At 47.1% G+C, this 17,568-nt stretch overlaps 1 protein-coding gene across 1 annotated transcript in view; it reads left to right on the forward strand.

Moving 5' to 3' along the window:
• zswim8 (zinc finger, SWIM-type containing 8) overlaps window positions 1–14,590 on the forward strand; it is a 119,111-nt gene extending 104,521 nt beyond the window's left edge. The window contains exon 26 of the mRNA XM_075482563.1: window positions 12,624–14,590. Coding sequence (XP_075338678.1) covers window positions 12,624–12,827 — 204 coding nt within the window. The 3' untranslated portion in view covers window positions 12,828–14,590. The remainder of the gene's footprint in view (window positions 1–12,623) is intronic.
• Window positions 14,591–17,568: the final 2,978 nt, after the last annotated feature.

Genomic DNA, 17,568 nt, shown 5'->3' on the forward strand with positions numbered 1-17,568 from the left:
TCTAGTAAAAATACTACTACTAACTAATAATAATAAACGACTAAATAAACAAATAAATAAAAAAATCAATCAATCAATGTGAGAAGAAGTCAGCATCCCTGTTAAAAAGCCTTATGGCTGTAGGGACAAAGGACCTCCTGAAGCTCTCAGTCCTGCAGCCTCTCACTGCAGCTGCTCCTCTGTCCTGCAGGATGCTGTGGAGAGGATGTTTAATGTTCTCCAAAACAGAATATTATTTCCACCACAGCACTGAGAGGGTCCAGCCTTCTGCCTACAACAGAACCAGCCTTTTTCACCAGTTTGTCCAGGCACCTACAGTTTGTGTCTGTAGTGCAACTCCCCCAGCAGACAGCAGCATAGAACAGTGCACTCTCAGTGATAGTGTGATAAAACATGCACATCATATCACTGCAGACATTGAAGGACCTGAGCGTCTCAGGAAAAAGAGACGGCTCTGGCCCCTCCTGTACACTGCTTCTGTGTTGGCAGACCACTCCAGTTTATTATCCAGCACCACCCCCAGGTATTTGCAGATCTGAACAGTCTCTATCTCCCCTCCATCAATGCAGACTGACTGGTATGGAGTTTTAGATCTCCTGAAGTCCACCACCAGCTCTTTGGTCTTGGTGGTGTTCAGGAGCAAACAGTTCTTTTTGCTCCAGTCAGTAAAGGCCTCCACAAGGTCCCTGTACTCCCTCTCCTGCCCACCGTGCACACATGCCACAACAGCCGTATCATCAGAATATTTCTGAATGTGGCATGACTCTGAGTTGTACCTGAAGTCTGATGTGTACAGGGTGAAAAGAAAAGGAGCCAAAACAGTACCCTGCGGAGCACCAGTACTGCATTCCAGTGTTCCAGAAACACATTTCCCCATCCTGACATATTGTGGTCTGGCAGACAGATAGTCTATAATCCATGATGTCAGGGAGGGGGCCACACCCATACCTAGCAGCTTGTCTTTCAGTATGGGAGGCCGTATGGTGTTGAAGGCACTGGAGAAGTCAAAGAACATGATTCTCACATATGAACCAGGCACATCCAGATAAGCATATGCCCGATGCAACATGTACAGAATCAGGTCTTCCACTCCTGTGTTTCTGGTAGGCAAACTGGAGGGGGTCAAGAGGCTCAGCAACCTGCAATCTCATGCGATGAACAAGAAGTCTCTCCAAGGTCTTCATGATATGAGATGTCAGAGCCACCGGTCTGTAGTCATTCAGCTCCACCGGTTGCCCTAATTTGGACACCGGTATGAGACAAGAAGTTTTCCACAGTACTGGGACTTTTTCCATCTGAATGCTCATATTGAAGAGCCTCTGAAGAGGGACTGCTAGTTGACCAGCACAGTCCCTCAGAAGCCTTGGACAGACTCCATCGGGGCCTGAAGCCCTCCCTGGCTTAAGTCTCCTGAGCTCAGCTCCAACCTCCTCTATAGTTAGACACAGAGGTTGTAGCAGAGGGATGGCAAGAGGAGTGATGTTGCTATCAACCATAGAGATGGGGGTGGGGGTGCAGCTGGACAGAGGAGGGCTAGTGGTGGGAGTTGCTGCAGAGGTGGAGGTGCAGCTGGGCTTAGGAGGCCTGATGGTGGAAGCTGCCACACAGGTGGAGGTATAGCTTGGCTCAGGAGACCAGGCGGTGGAAGTTGCTGCAGAGGTGGAGGTGCACCTGGACAGAAGAAGCTTGTTGGTGACAGCAGAGGTAGAGGTGCAGTCAGGCGGAGGAGGAGGCTTGGCGATGCAGGTTGCCATTGAGGTGGAAGTACAGCTGGGCAGTGGAAGCAGTATAGAGGAAGCAGCTGTAGTGGTGGGGGTGGAGGGAGCAGCAGCAGAGGAGGGAAAAGCCACACTGTCAAACCTGTTGTAATAATGGTTGAAAGTGTTGGCTCTGTCCACATCACCTTCTACAGACTGAGAGTTCTTCAGTCTGTATCCAGTGATGGTCCTCATGCCCTTCCACACCTCCTTGGTGTTATTGTTCTCCAGCTGTCTCTCCACCTTTTTCTTGTACTCCACCTTAGCTCGACGTAATGTCTTTTTAAGCTCCTGTTGTACACTCCTCCGCCTTTCTCTATCCCCATTCTGGAACGCCCTCTTTTTCTGCTTCAGGAGGTCTTTGATGTCACTGGTGATCCATGGTTTGTTATTTGGATAGCACCTTACAGTCCTGACTGGAATCACAGTGTCCCTACAGAAGTTAATGTAGTCTATGATGGTGCTGACCCTCCTGTCCATGTCAATGTCCATTTCATCTTCCTCCAGCAGTACAGCCCAGTCTGTATGTGGGTTGTAGATAGACCATGCTGTGTCTACCCATCTACCCAGTGGTGGAAGAGACACTGTCCTGTAAGCCTCCTTCACGTTAGCATAGAACAGATCTAATGTCTTTTCTCCACCTGTTGGACAGTCCACATACTGTACAAAGCCAGTCAGGCAGGAGGATAGAGAGACGTGGTTGAAATCTCCTGTGATTGCAATGAATGCCTCAGGATGCTGGGTCTGTATCCTAGCAACGGCGTCATGGATGACGTCACACGCCGTTGTAGGTGCCGCCCTCGGTGGAATGTAAACAACGATGACGACTGTGTATGGGAACTCTCTGGGTGCATAGAACGCACGGAAACCAACTGACAGCAGTTCGATGTCTGGACAACAAACCCTCTCCTTAACGGTCACATTGCGGGGGTTTACCCATATCTGATTAAAGAACAGGATAACACCCCTGTCTTTCCGCTTACCGCCGCTCGTACTCAGGTCTCGATCTGCTTGTACGGCTGTGAAGCCGGGTATGTCCACACATGAGTCTGGTGTGTTGTCGTTCAGCCAGGACTCAGACAGACAAATCAAACTGCTCTCCTTATACAGCCGTTGGTTCCGCACAAGCGCCTCTAGCTCATCACACTTGTTTGGTAGTGAGTTAGCATTTCCCATAATCACAGAGGGCAGAAAAGGTTTGTACCTCCACCTCCTGTTGTGCCTCTTTGCCTTTAGTTTCGCTCCAGCTCTGCATCCACGGTACAGCTTTTTAAGCTCAGTCGGAATTGGATGTTTTATTCCGCGTCCAATCCTTGACAGTGCCAACAGTCCTTCTCTTGTGTACACTGCTCTACTGGAAGCAGTGCACATTGTCAAAAAATTCAAATAAAACAAAAAAGCAGATATGTTTAGATGGAAACTAAAATTTAAAAACGACATATAATCATATAAACGACAAGAAAAATTGAGAGCTACACAGACTTGCTGCCCATAAGGCCGGTTGCTATGCGCAAGCGCAAATAGGTGTGTCTTCAACCTGGACTTAAATCCACTGAGTGTTTCAGCTGATCTGAGGCTTTCTGGGAGTTTGTTCCAGACATGTGGAGCATAGAAGCTGAATGCAGCTTCTCCATGTCTGGTTCTGACTCTGGGAACTGATAGAAGACCGGATCCAGATGACCTGAGGGGTCTGGAAGGTTCATACTGGGTCAGGAGGTCTCTGATGTATTTTGGTCCTATACCATTCAGAGCTTTATAGAGCAGCATCAGAACTTTAAAGTCTATCCTCTGATGGACAGGCAGCCAGTGTAAATACCTCAGAGCTGCACTGATGTGGTCCACTTCTTTGGTCTCAGTGAGGACTCGAGCAGCAGAGTTCTGAATGAGCTGCAGTTGTCTAACTGACTTTTTAGGTAGACCTGTAAAGATGCTGTTACAGTAGTCAAGCCTACTAAAGATGAATGCATGGACTAGTTTTTCCAGGTCCTGCTGACACATCAGATCCTTTAACCTTGATATATTCTTAAGGTGATAGTAGGCTGACTTTGTTACTGCCTTAATGTGTTTTTCCAAATTTAGGTCTGAGTCCATCACTACACCCAGATTTCTGGCCTGGTTGGTAGTTTCTAGGTGTATAGATTGAAGTTCTGTGGTGACCTGTAATCGTTTCTCTTTGGCTCCAAAGACAATTACCTCAGTTTTGTTTTTGTTTAGCTGGAGAAAGTTGTGGCACATCCAGTCATTAATCTCCTCAATCCATTTACCAAGAGCCTGTACAGGGCCTCGGTCTCCTGGTGACATTGTAATATATATCTGCATGTCATCTGCATAGCTATGGTAGTTTATTTTGTTGTTTTTTATAATCTGTGCCAGTGGGAGCATGTAGATGTTAAACAGAAGGGGTTCCAGGATGGAACCTTGGGGAACTCCACATGTGATTGTTGTCTGCTCAGATGTAAAGTTACCTGTTGACACAAAGTATTTCCTGTTCTCTAAGTATGTTTTGAACCAGTTTAGTACAGTTCCTGAAAGTAAGGCGAACATACTGACGAAGATTCTCAGTCAACCATGTAATGTAATCATAAGAATGAATAAGGGCAACTGGACTCCTTCTTGGATCTTGAAGATGCTTTAGCTCTAAACTAGATTGTAGGGAATATCAGCTCATAAGCAGAGAGAGTCGTTATTGTTTGTTTAATCATTGACCACACTTATCATGAAAGGGACTTTTCTTGAAATGGATATGTCAATATTCAACTGACATTAAAGAGGTTTGCTTTAGAAATAAGGGCATTAAGATCATCTCTTGAGATCTTTTTTAAGTGGGGTATACTAAAATCTGCATCATTACATATGTTATTGTTTGAACACGAGAAACTGCTACAAAAAAAATGGACCAGACTCGGTGAATAATTCCCTAAATTCAACAATTCACCTTCTAATACTGGCTTAGCACCTAATAAAGAACCTCCTGATCCCTACAATCCCAATATAGACCAATGAGCAGTGCTGACCAACATGTCAGTGGGGTCATCAGGTGGGAACCTCCTTTCATCAGTGTTTCGTCTAGTTGGGCCCACGACACCTCCAGGAGGCTAGACAATGACCACTGGCGTCCCAGAGTCACCCCCCTAATGCCATCCATCACTGCTCCTCACACCACAACAACCATCTTTTTTTTCCCACAGCCACAAGCTACCTCCGCCTCTCACCCAACTGCCCACCAGTCACAGCGTGGTGGGGATACGAACCCTGGTTCGGGTAGGGGGTAGAAATAGAAGAGGTAAAAATAAGTACGAATGGGATTCAAACCCTGGTTCGGGTAGGGGGTAATGAAAATATAGAGGGTTCCAGAGGTGGAGGCAGGACAAGACACACTAGCATAGGGGTCGGCAACCCATGGCTCCGGAGACGCATGCAGCTCTTTCATCCTTATACTGCAGCTCCGGGTGGCTTGGGAAAATAAATTAAAAAGTATCCAATTGAAGTCTATTTTATTTGTGTTAGTTCTTTATTTTTATTGTAGTTCTAAATTGAAAGATTTTTGTGATATTGAAATATTAAAATGATATTTATTATTTTTATTATTTTTCGTCGCTCAAAATTTGCATCCCTAAGAATAGGGTAAACAAGCCCCTGCTGGGCCCCCAGCTATTATTGCTTCTTCTAATCCAAATCCACTGACTGGACTTTACTGCCACATCTGACACTTCCTTCACTATTTTCCTCACACTCTGTCCACTTACACCCAGCTCCCTCAACAATGAGACAACAGACTTTGCAACAAATCCTCTACATACTACTTCCACTGGACAGATTCTAACCTTCCATCCTCGCTGCTCTGCTTCTGCCCCCAACTCCACATACCTAAGCTTTTTCCTTTCATATGCTTCTGCTACTAATTCCTCCCAAGGAACAGTCAGCTCTATGAAATAGACTCTCATTCCACTCCTTGACCACAAGACTATATCAGGCCTTAGATTTGTAGAGGCTATCTCCTGGGGAACAACAAGCTTATTTCCTAAATCTACCTGCATCTCCCAATCACAAGCATCCTCCAAGCTGCCGTGCCTCCTTATAGTCTTATTAACTTTCTCCCCCTCTTGAACAAACTGCCTTTGCACCCCTTAACATTTCCTCCTGTCTACGAACCGGCTCAACAACTAGCTTTCTCTTTTCCTTGGGACCTGCTCTACTCCACACTGGTTTGTCTGGGCCAAGCCCCAAGCCTCCCCGGCCTATTTGCACATTACCACAATCTCTGCATGTCTAAGAGTTGCTTCTGCCTCCTGAGCTGCCATTCTTGGATTCCACTTCCTCCCCTTGGTTGGGTTTGGAACCACCTTACTAACTACCACATCTTTACTCCAGGGTGGGAGGGGTTACTGGTACCTGATTGGTTTGTCCTGACCAGAGCGCTCGCGAGCTGACCCGAGGGTAGACGACAGTTAGACTCATTAGCTGAGGGGACCCGCTTGAGAGGCTAAAGATAATATTGACTGACGCAAGCTAACGTTAGCTTTTTCATAGTTTGGCTGATCCTGCAATTTATAGTCAGGTGTGACTTGTATATCAAAATATATATAATTTCACATGTCTTTAAATGTTAATTCATACTGACTGACATGAACCAAGGAGTAAACATTGCTATCTACAGCTGCAAGAGGACACTCTAGGCTTGTGCCAACTATATGCTGCTCCTGTACCACTGAAAAAATTAACTTAAAGACAGCTGAGAAAGACTGAACACAAACGAAAGGCTGCCAGAAAGAAAATCCTATTTTGCAGATTACAAACTGCAGGTAGTAAAAAATGCAGCCGAAAACGGTACTCGAGCAGCAGAAAGAAAGTTTGGAGTGAGTGAGAAACTTGTGAGGGACTGGAGAAAAGCAGAGGTTAATCTGACTGCAGTGAAGAAAACAAAGAAAGCTAATCGAGGGCTGAAAGCAAGATGGCAGAGCTGGAGGAACGAGTCCACAGGCGGGTGCTGGAACAGCGTGCTGCCGGGAGAGGCTCGTGTAAATACATCTGCCTTTCAATCTGAAATCCAACTATGTATGTAGGACTAATGTTATGGGTAAAATAATTTACATATTTTACTCTGTGGGTTAGGGAAGGCCTGTAGTTTATTTCTCTCAACTTGTGAAACGCTCCTTTTCTACACTTGGCATAAATGTGTTTTTTGAAATCAGATTTTTCAAGTGAACAGATATCTGTATAACATAACATCTGAACCAAGTGTGAATTAAACTAGAAGTTCACCCCAATACTAACAGTGTATTTCCTGTTGGGAGAGAAAGATGCTGTGGTGGTCAAACAACTGGATGCAGGTATCAAGTGCAGCTGGAACTGGTCTTGGCTCAAATTAGAAAGTGAAAGGACAAGAGTTGTCATTTCATCTGTCAAATGTGTTCAGGAAGATCCGTAAGCAGAGGTTTGCATGGCGTATTTTCTGTCAGAAAGACATTCATACTGTCCTATAACTGCTTGATTTTTCTCTCAAAGTGCACCAGATTGATATTTTTAAATGTCCAAAATTTTCTTGCCCCCCTGGAACCCCCTCGAGGGGTTGTATCCTTCTCACCTTTTGCACCCCTGACCCGTTTTCATGTCTGATCAACCTAGGAAACAACCCAAACTGCAGACACCACAGCTTCAACTTTCCTGGAAGCCCTGAATTATCTATAATCTATAATGATAATAAATACTTGGTAAAAGTTGGCAGAAAATCTGAGTATATTAGAAAGTAGTCAATTTATTGCTAGTGAAAAGTAGAGAAGAATGAAAAGCTTTCATGGCCAGGCCAGTAGGAGGCAGCACTCAAAACATTGACATTGATCATGTTTCTTGTCAGGATCCAAGTAGCAGTTAAATGACCTCCAATGATGATGTTGTAGCCAGAATCATCTCAAAATATATGAGCTGAAATCATTAAATACCAGCTGGATGGGTCTGCTGTCATCGATTGAAGGAAAAATATTATAGTTACCGTTAAGCGAGAAGGCTTCGGGTACTGTTACAGGTCCTAACAAGAATAAGACTGCTTTATATTTGATATACTCTGATGTATGTGATAAACAAACGCTCACAAAAAGGCAAACAGTTGATCTTTAACAGTTGGCTTTCTTTGATTTATGTTTTTGAAATCAATATACACTGCTTGGCCAAAACAAAAGTCGCCACCTACAAAAAAAAAGGTCACACTCTAATATTTCGTTGGACCGCCTTTAGTTTCGATTACGGCACTCATCCGGTGTGTCATTGTTTCCATAAGCTTCTGCAATGTCTCAAGAGTTGCAATCATTTTTCACCAAGATTTCGTATTGATGATGGGAGAGTCGGACCACTGCGCAAAGCCTTCTGCAGCACATCCCAAAGCTTCTCAGTGGGGTTACGGTCTGTTCTCTGGGGGCCAGTCCATGTGTGAAAAGGATGTCTCCTGCTCCCTGAAGCACTCTTTCACAGTTTGAGCACGATGAATGCATTGTCATCGTGCCATCAGGGAAGAAAAGTCCACTGATGGAATAATCTGCTCATTCAGTATGTTCAGGTAGTCAGCTGACCTCGTTCTTTGACTTCACCTTTGAACCTCGACCCGACCACCTGCTGCAGCCCCAGATCACAGCACTGCTCCCACAGGCTCCATGGGTGCCTCTCCTCTTACCCTGATGCACCCATCACTCTGGAACAGAGTAAATCTGGACTCCTCAGACCACATGACCTTCTTCCATTGCTCCACAGTCCAATCTTCATGCTCCCAGTCTTTTTCCCCGATTAGCCTCACTGATTAGTGGTTTTCTCAGTCTCATCTAAGGAGAGCAGTCTCCTTAGATGTTTTCTCTGCTTGGTGCATGCAAATAATTTGACCCTTCTCAAACAGACTAACATCTTTTCCACCGCCACGGGATGTGTCTTTAAACATGGTTATAAAGGAAATGAGAAGCTGCTCATTGCATCAGTTTGGGTTAAATTACTTGTTGCCAGCTGAAAGATAATCGCCCATGCAGTAAATCCAGGTGGCAACTTTTTTTTTGGCCAGGCAGTGTATGTGCAACATAATGCACATTGTATAATATAATGCCGTGTCATGTGTTGAAGACACTGGAGAACATTTTGAATGGCTGCAAACGTCCAAGAGTTTGGTGTGAAGTTGGTTCAAACTGAGCAAAGATTTTCACATGAGAAGAACCTCTTGTCAATGATTGTCCCAGATATTTATAGGACTGCACTTGTTCAATGACTTGTCCCTTGATCCTAACAGGTTCAGGTGTTTTGATATTCTTCCTAAAATCAACAGCCATGTCTTTGGTCTTTGTTAAATTAAGATGTAGGTAAGAGTCTTCACACAGGGGCTGTGGTCCTTTTCATTTCCCTGCAGCAGGCTAACAGTTACAGAGTCATCTGCACACTTTAAAATAAGGCGGTTGTTAAGAGGCTCTGACACATCAGTGTATAAAATGAATAACAAAGGTGAGAGCACGCCCCCTTGTGGTGAGCCTGTGGAAGATCACACTTTGTCAGATAGAAACCCATCAACTCTGACCCTCTGTGTCCTGTTTGTTAAGAAGTTTAAGATCCAGCCCGCAAGATTTGTACTCAAGTTAAAATGTTCTAAAAGCCTCTATGTTAGAGTATGCGGCTGGACTGTGTTAACAGCAGAGGAAACATCCATGAATAACAGCCGGGCACGACACCCGATTCCTTCAAGATGTTTAAAAAGCAAATTAAGAAGGGTGAGTGTGGCATCCTCCACTCCCTTTTTGGGCCTATAGGCAAATTGCAATTGGTCAAATCCGCTCTCTGTATTTTTCAAAATTTCCAGCCGTACCAGTTTTTCAAAGATTTTCATAGTGATTTAAGTCCAGGCCACCGGTCTAAAATCATTCCGTGTTGTGGGCCACTGGATTTAGGGACCGGGACAACCACAGCGTCCTTCCAAATCCTGGGGACCTGCTGCGCTTCTAAGGATCTAATAAAAAGCTTGTGGAAAACTGGACTCAATTCTTTTGCACAGGTTTTAAGTAACCGGCCACAGATGTTATCTGGTCCATGACTTTTGTTCACCTTTGTGCTGAAAAAAGCTCATACAACCTCCTCCTGTGATACAGAAGTTCTGATTGTCACGCAGTTCAAGCTGTAGTGTTTGTATTTCCTTACTAAAATCAATCATATCAAAACGATTATAAAAACAATTAAGAGCATTAGCAAAGTCAGTATTTGAGCTGAAGCCATTTAAAGTGACATTAATTCTTTCTCTTGTGTTCTGGAGGCTGGTGATGGTCTTCATACTGGACCAGGCTGAACCAAGGCTGTTAGGAGCCATTTTGTTCTCCAGTTTGCTTTTATAGCTCTGTTTTGCCTTTAAGAAGTTCTCTGTGAGCTGTGTGTAGATCTGATGCTTCTCCTTGTTGAAACGCTAGCTTCTTTTTCATTATAAAGGACTTAACGGATTTATTTATCCATGGCTTATTATTGGTATATTTGACCTTCTTACTGGGTATAATCGTCTCTGCAGAAAGCTGAATATGAACAGATCGCATCAGCTACTTCATCCAAGTCCTCACAAGATTCCTCCAACGTTTCCCAGTCCGTACAATCAAAGCATCCCTGCAGTGCACAGCGTCATTTGTCCAGACTTTCACATCCCTCGTTTGGATTTTCTCCCTCTTTAGAACAGTCTTATAGGTGGGGAGGAGATGCACACAGTTATGGTCTGCCAGGCCCAAAGGGGGGAGGGGAAGTGATTTAAAAGCGTTTTTAATAGACCCATAACACAGATCCAAAGTCTTGCCACGTCTGGTTGGACAAGAGACAAATTGGAAAAAGTTTTAAGGGTCTTTTCCAGTGAAACATGATTAAAATCACCCAATATGAAATTTGGGGCCTCTGGTGATATAGTCTGAAGACTCTGTGTGACATCATATGTGGTGCGGGAGGCAGAGGAGGCTTTCGCCTTTGGGTGAATATATACAATAGTTATAAAAATCTGGGGGAACTCACGAGGGAAGTAAAACGGGCGCAGTGACAGACAGAAGTTGGACGCACAGAAGAAGTCTGGTGCACAGAATTTCTCTCTGATAGTGACAGAGCTGCAGTATCGTTTGTTCACATATAAACAAACTCCGCCCCCTTGTGTTATCCCCGTCACCTCAGCATTCCGGTCGAGGCGGAAAGGGGTCCCGAAGCCATCAAGAGAGAGATCAGAGTCTTGGTCCTGCTCGCTGAGCCATGTTTCAGAGAAGGCTTTAAAACCCTTCTGGAAGCAAACCTTCCCACTTTACTTCTCAGGGCCTGTGCGTTGGCCATGATGACCGAGGGCAGGGGGTCCTGCTGAGCTGCCCCTCCATCAGGCGCAGTCTGACACCTCCTTTTCCTAATCTTTCTCATAGCGTTTGTATGAGAACCATGATCCCGCCGAATAAGCGCTGGCAGGCGTAGTGTGACATCTCGTTCATTTGCAGCAACACATGAGAATAGACATGACGTGTCCTCTCTGGGATGACGGCTCCGCTGACATCGTTCGCCAATAGAAAGTGCGATAGAAGCCACAATAGGGCCAGAAAAAAAGAGACCCATGTCAGATCGCTGAGTACTCGCTTCCACATGACACTCACTCGAGTTACATAGAACATTTAGGGACATTAAAAACTCCTTACTGCCGGTCGCTGCATGCGTAAGCGCCCTGTCTGCCCTGTCTCGCCCTGTCTGCCCTGTCTGCCCTGTCTGCCCTGTCTCGCCCTGTCTGCCCTGTCTGCCCTGTCTCGCCCTGTCTCGCCCTGTCTCGCCCTGTCTGCCCTGTCTCGCCCTGTGTGCCCTGTCTGCCCTGTGTGCCCTGTCTGCCCTGTCTGCCCTGTCTGCCCTGTCTCGCCCTGTCTCGCCCTGTCTCGCCCTGTCTGCCCTGTCTGCCCTGTCTGCCCTGTATCGCCCTGTCTCGCCCTGTCTGCCCTGTCTGCCCTGTCTCGCCCTGTCTGCCCTGTCTGCCCTGTATCGCCCTGTCTCGCCCTGTCTGCCCTGTCTGCCCTGTCTCGCCCTGTCTGCCCTGCCTGCCCTGTATCGCCCTGTCTCGCCCTGTCTGCCCTGTCTGCCCTGTCTGCCCTGTCTGCCCTGTCTCGCCCTGTCTGCCCTGTCTCGCCCTGTCTCGCCCTGTGGACCAGCAGAGGCAGGTACTCCTGCTTTCTAACTCCACCCCGGAGCCATGGAGCTTTTTTTGTTGCTGTTGTTGTTTGACCACTGTGGTGGTCTTAGTATCAGTAGAAGAAAATGACCAGCTGGTCATCATGAGTCAGGAGAGAGCAGCTCTGCATGACGACTGAAAAACCCTCCAGGGTCTTTTGCTTCTCCAGAATAACCCCCAACAGAATACTGCCCTCTTCTGCACAGTTCAATCCCTTTGCTCCCCTCCAACCCAACCCTAACCCTTTAGGACCAGAGCCCTAATCCTAAGCCCACCTTCCCCATGCCACTTCTTCAAAAGTAAAAATGAATTTTGATAACTTCATACGGCCCTCGTCTCATCTCTTTTAACCTCTCTTGCGGTACATAAAGAAGGACCCTGTGTCCACCGCACCCACCCATTGCAAACTCACAGCACATTGCAAACTATACGAAGGGTTCCCACGGAGTCGCTTCTAAAGGGTTCATACACGCAGCATGAGCAGCCAGATCCCAGGATGAGTGTGCACCCCCCTGGTCTCTGCACCAAACTCCAAACCTAACCCTACATCCACTCCGGTCATTACAGTTACGCTTTCCTCAAAGCTGTCTTTGATTATCTGTAAATCCTCATCCAGATATATCTATAATGCAGATGTAGAGTTCACGAGTTACAGTGCATGAGCTGAATGTTCACTCCTTCTGTCCCTGCAGTACATCCACCACCGGCTCATCCACCTGACGCCCGCTGACTACGATGACTTTGTCAACATCATCCGCAGTGCTCGAGGAGCTTTCTGCCTGACGCCCGTGGGCATGATGCAGTTTAACGACGTGCTGCAGAATCTGAAGAGGGGCAAGCAGACCAAGGAGCTGTGGCAGCGCATATCTCTGGAGATGGCAACCTTCTCCCCCTGAGCAGCACACTGCAGGGAGTATTGCTACTGCCATTTCTGAGGCAGACACAGTCCTGGTGTCCTGCCCTGTTTGGGACCCTGCTGCGTGGACTCAGCAAACAGCCAGGAAAGTCAGCTCCGGGATCCGTGACCCACGGACCCCCGTTTGTGGCTTGGTCGCTCAGAGCTCAGTGGAGATACCCGCTCACCTCCTGACTCCACACTCTTGATTTACCATGATTTATGTTTTTGTAACTATGAAAAGACAGTTTTCTCCTCTATTTCTTTGTCTCTAAAGAGAAGACTGAAAAGCATCTTATGTTGACTTATTTTCCACTGTTCTGTAGTTTTGTAGTATTGTTTTGTATGAAGCCACTGAGTGTGAGTCACTTTCACGCTGCAACATTCCGGTCCAGAGTGGTAGGTGCTGTGAGGCTTCATTCACCAAAAACTTCTCACTATGGATGTGAATTTTTGCAGTGTGGGGTAAAAAGAAGATCTGCAAGAAAAAAGTTTAATATGAGAAATTTTATTGTGAGAATGATTGAGGATCTTTCAGTACTTTGTTGAATCTTCTTTGATACCTGTATGCATGTTTGCAGAGAGGAATAGGAAAAGAATGACAGTCCTGTGGTCATGTGGGATCCATACTTCCATTTCAGCCTGCCTGAGGAGGGACGTGAACGCAGCTCCAGACCAAAACAAGAGGCCATCTCATCACCAACAGCTGGAACATCTGGATCATCACTTTCACTGGGCGTCATCGTGCATTTTTATTCTAACTTTTTATCTCTCCAGCCCGAACATAACTTCTAAATTTTTGGTTTTCCAAGTTGACGCTACAGTGGATCTAAAGTTGTCTTCCCGTGTCTCACTAGATGTGCACAGATTTTTAGCACTGATTTTGGTAAATAAACATTTGATTTACAGGATTTTTCAGCACCTAGAAAAGATTAAGCCAAATTAGTCATATTTAACTTGGAAAGCTTCTTCACAAGATCTGTACAAACTCCCAGCTAAAACAACATGCAGTTAAATGTGACCAAAGAATTACTCTTAAGAAAGAGAAGTTCCATATACAGTCCGTCTTTCCAGCATCCAGCACAGAGTAGTTGAAATGCATTAGCTGGTCTGGACTGCAGTGTCCTGCAGGAACTGACACGTTTGAAGCAGACACAGTGAAGAAGACAGCCCCATGCTGGAGGGACGGCAGCTGCCTCGTTGAAACAGAACCACTGAGCTCTCTCATTGAATCAGTAGGTTCCTTCAGGCTGTTACTCTGGGAGGCTTCGGTAGGTCTCTGGGAGGCTTCGGTAGGTCTCTGGGAGGCTTCGGTAGGTCTCTGGGGGGCTTCGGTAGGTCTCTGGGAGGCTTCGGTAGGTCTCTGGGAGGCTTCGGTAGGTCTCTGGGGGGCTGCACAGCTGCTGGATGAGATGCAGCTGTGGTGTGCCTCTGGCTTGTGTGATGCATGATTTCCAGTGCTTTCCCGACATCAGACTCTGCTGTGTGTTTGGGCGCCTCTCTTCAGTGTGGTTAGCTCCTAGACCATGGTGCTGTTACTACAGGACATGTTACGCTCTCTGTCCAGGCAGCTGGTGTGGTTCTGAACCTGAAGGTGACTTTGTAGAAAATGTACTGTGATATTTTTGTATTCCTCTGAAGTGTAGCTTGATTGAAGGGTTCTATATGTACTTATTGCAAAAGGTTCTAATTTAGAAAGAAAAGAATAAAAAAGCAATACTAAAAGTGTAGAGTTTACTTAATAAAGATTGTTAAAACACTAAACCTCTGTGACTGACGTCTGGAATTTAGTTGGATTTTCCATTGGATTCAGATGCATGAATCATGCATCGACACAAAAACAACGTGTACACCTTGTTGTGCTCGTCAACAGGTATTTATGAAGAAAAGAGGAGAGTTACAAAAAAACAAAATGGTTCATTTCATAACCTGATCTAATTATGGGTGCTAAAATAACTTCATCCATGTGTCCATTAGATTCACCTCAGTTTTATTTCTATAGCGCCAGATCACAACAAATGTCATCTCAAAATACTTCAAAGATACAGGTGAATTCAAGCCAATTACAACCCAATTTATTGTAATCCAATCAAATCGAAGTCATTAAATTCCAAATTAGTCCAATTCACACAGTCCATAAAAAAATAGCCTAGCTAAGGAAACCAACAGATTGCACTGAAACTTCTGTTCAATCCAATCTCCCGTCCTGAGCTACACGAGGTGACTGTGGAGAGAAAAAAACTCCCTTTGAACAGGAAGAAACCTCTGGCAGAACCAGAACCAGGAAGGGTGGCCATCCGCCTCGACCAGCTGGGGTTTGAGAAGACAGAAAAGAGGGGACAACAAGCACCGTAACACCAGGCCAGAGATACATGCTGAGAGAGAGAAACACAAGTTAATGACCACAATGATGTCATATGTACATGGAGAGGAAAGCGAGCAGAGGGAGGAGAGGTGCAGCATGCGAGCTCCCCCAGCAGTCTGGGCCTATAGGAGCAGAACTATGGGATGTTTCAGGATCACCTGAGCCATCCCTAACTATAAGCTTTATCAAAAAGGAAAGTTTTAAGCCTGGTCTTAAAGGTAGAGAGGGTGTCTGCTTCCTGAAGCCAAACTGGCAGCTGGTTCCACAGAGAGGGGCCTGATAACTGAAGGCTCTTCCTCCCAAACTGGCAGCTGGATCCACAGAGAGGGGCCTGATAACTGAAGGCTCTGCCTCCCAAACTGGCCGCTGGTTCCACAGAGAGGGGCCTGATAACTGAAGGCTCTGACTCCCAAACTGGCAGCTGGTTCCACAGAGATGGGCCTGATAACTGAAGGCTCTGCCTCCCAAACTGGCAGCTGGTTCCACAGAGAGGGGCCTGATAACTGAAGGCTCTGCCTCCCAAACTGGCAGCTGGATCCACAGAGAGGGGCCTGATAACTGAAGGCTCTGCCTCCCAAACTGGCAGCTGGTTCCACAGAGAGGGGCCTGATAACTGAAGGCTCTGCCTCCCAAACTGGCAGCTGGATCCACAGAGAGGGGCCTGATAACTGAAGGCTCTGCCTCCCAAACTGGCAGCTGGTTCCACAGAGAGGGGCCTGATAACTGAAGGCTCTGCCTCCCAAACTGGCAGCTGGATCCACAGAGAGGGGCCTGATAACTGAAGGCTCTGCCTCCCAAACTGACAGCTGGTTCCACAGAGAGGGGCCTGATAAGTGAAGGCTCTGCCTCCCAAACTGGCTGCTGGGACCACAAGAGAGGGGCCGGATAACTGAAGGCTCTTCCTCCCAAACTGGCAGCTGGTTCCACAGAGAGGGGCCTGATAACTGAAGGCTCTGCCTCCCAAACTGGCAGCTGGATCTTCTTAGAGGGGCCTGATAACTGAAGGCTCTGCCTCCCAAACTGGCAGCTGGTTCCACAGAGAGGGGCCTGATGACTGAAGGCTCTTCCTCCCAAACTGGCAGCTGGTACCACAGAGAGGGGCCTGATAACTGAAGGCTCTGCCTCCAAAACTGGCAGCTGGTTCCACAGAGAGGGGCCTGATGACTGAAGGCTCTGCCTCCCAAACTGGCAGCTGGTTCCACAGAGAGGGGCCTGATAACTGAAGGCTCTTCCTCCCAAACTGGAAGCTGGTTCCACAGAGAGGGGCCTGATAACTGAAGGCTCTGCCTCCCAAACTGGCTGCTGGGACCACAAGAGAGGGGCCTGATAACTGAAGGCTCTTCCTCCCAAACTGGCAGCTGGTTCCACAGAGAGGGGCCTGATAACTGAAGGCTCTGCCTCCCAAACTGGCTGCTGGGACCACAAGAGAGGGGCCTGATAACTGAAGGCTCTGCCTCCCAAACTGGCAGCTGGATCCACAGAGAGGGTTCTGATAACTGAAGGCTCTTCCTCCCAAACTGGCAGCTGGTTCCACAGAGAGGGGCCTGATAACTGAAGGCTCTGCCTCCCAAACTGGCTGCTGGGAACACAATAGAGGGGCCTGATAACTGAAGGCTCTGCCTCCCAAACTGGCAGCTGGTTCCACAAGAGATGGGCCTGATAACTGAAGGCTCTACCTCCCAAACTGGCAGCTGGTTCTACAGAAAGGAGCCTGATAACTGAAGGCTCTGCCTCCCAAACTGGCAGCTGGTTCCACAGAGAGGGGCCTGAAAACTGAAGGCTCTGCCTCCCAAACTGGCAGCTGGTTCCACAGAGAGGGGCCTGATAACTGAAGGCTCTGCCTCCCAAACTGGCAACTGGTTCCACAGAAAGGAGCCTGATAACTGAAGGCTCTGCCTCCCAAACTGGCAACTGGTTCCACAAGAGATGGGCCTGATAACTGAAGGCTCTGCCTCCCAAACTGGCAGCTGGTTCCACAGAGAGGGGCCTGATGACTGAAGGCTCTGCCTCCCAAACTGGCTGCTGGGACCACAAGAGATGGGCCTGATAACTGAAGGCTCTGCCTCCCAAACTGGCAGCTGGTTCCACAGAGAGGGGCCTGATGACTGAAGGCTCTGCCTCCCAAACTGGCTGCTGGGACCACAAGAGATGGGCCTGATAACTGAAGGCTCTGCCTCCCAAACTGGCAGCTGGTTCCACAGAGAGGGGCCTGATGACTGAAGGCTCTGCCTCCCAAACTGGCAACTGGTTCCACAAGAGATGGGCCTGATAACTGAAGGCTCTGCCTCCCAAACTGGCAGCCGGTTCCACAGAGAGGGGCCTGATGACTGAAGGCTCTGCCTCCCAAACTGGCTGCTGGGACCACAAGAGAGGGGCC

Source organism: Odontesthes bonariensis, chromosome 2 (genome assembly GCF_027942865.1).
Source record: "Odontesthes bonariensis isolate fOdoBon6 chromosome 2, fOdoBon6.hap1, whole genome shotgun sequence".
Taxonomy (NCBI): domain Eukaryota; kingdom Metazoa; phylum Chordata; class Actinopteri; order Atheriniformes; family Atherinopsidae; genus Odontesthes; species Odontesthes bonariensis.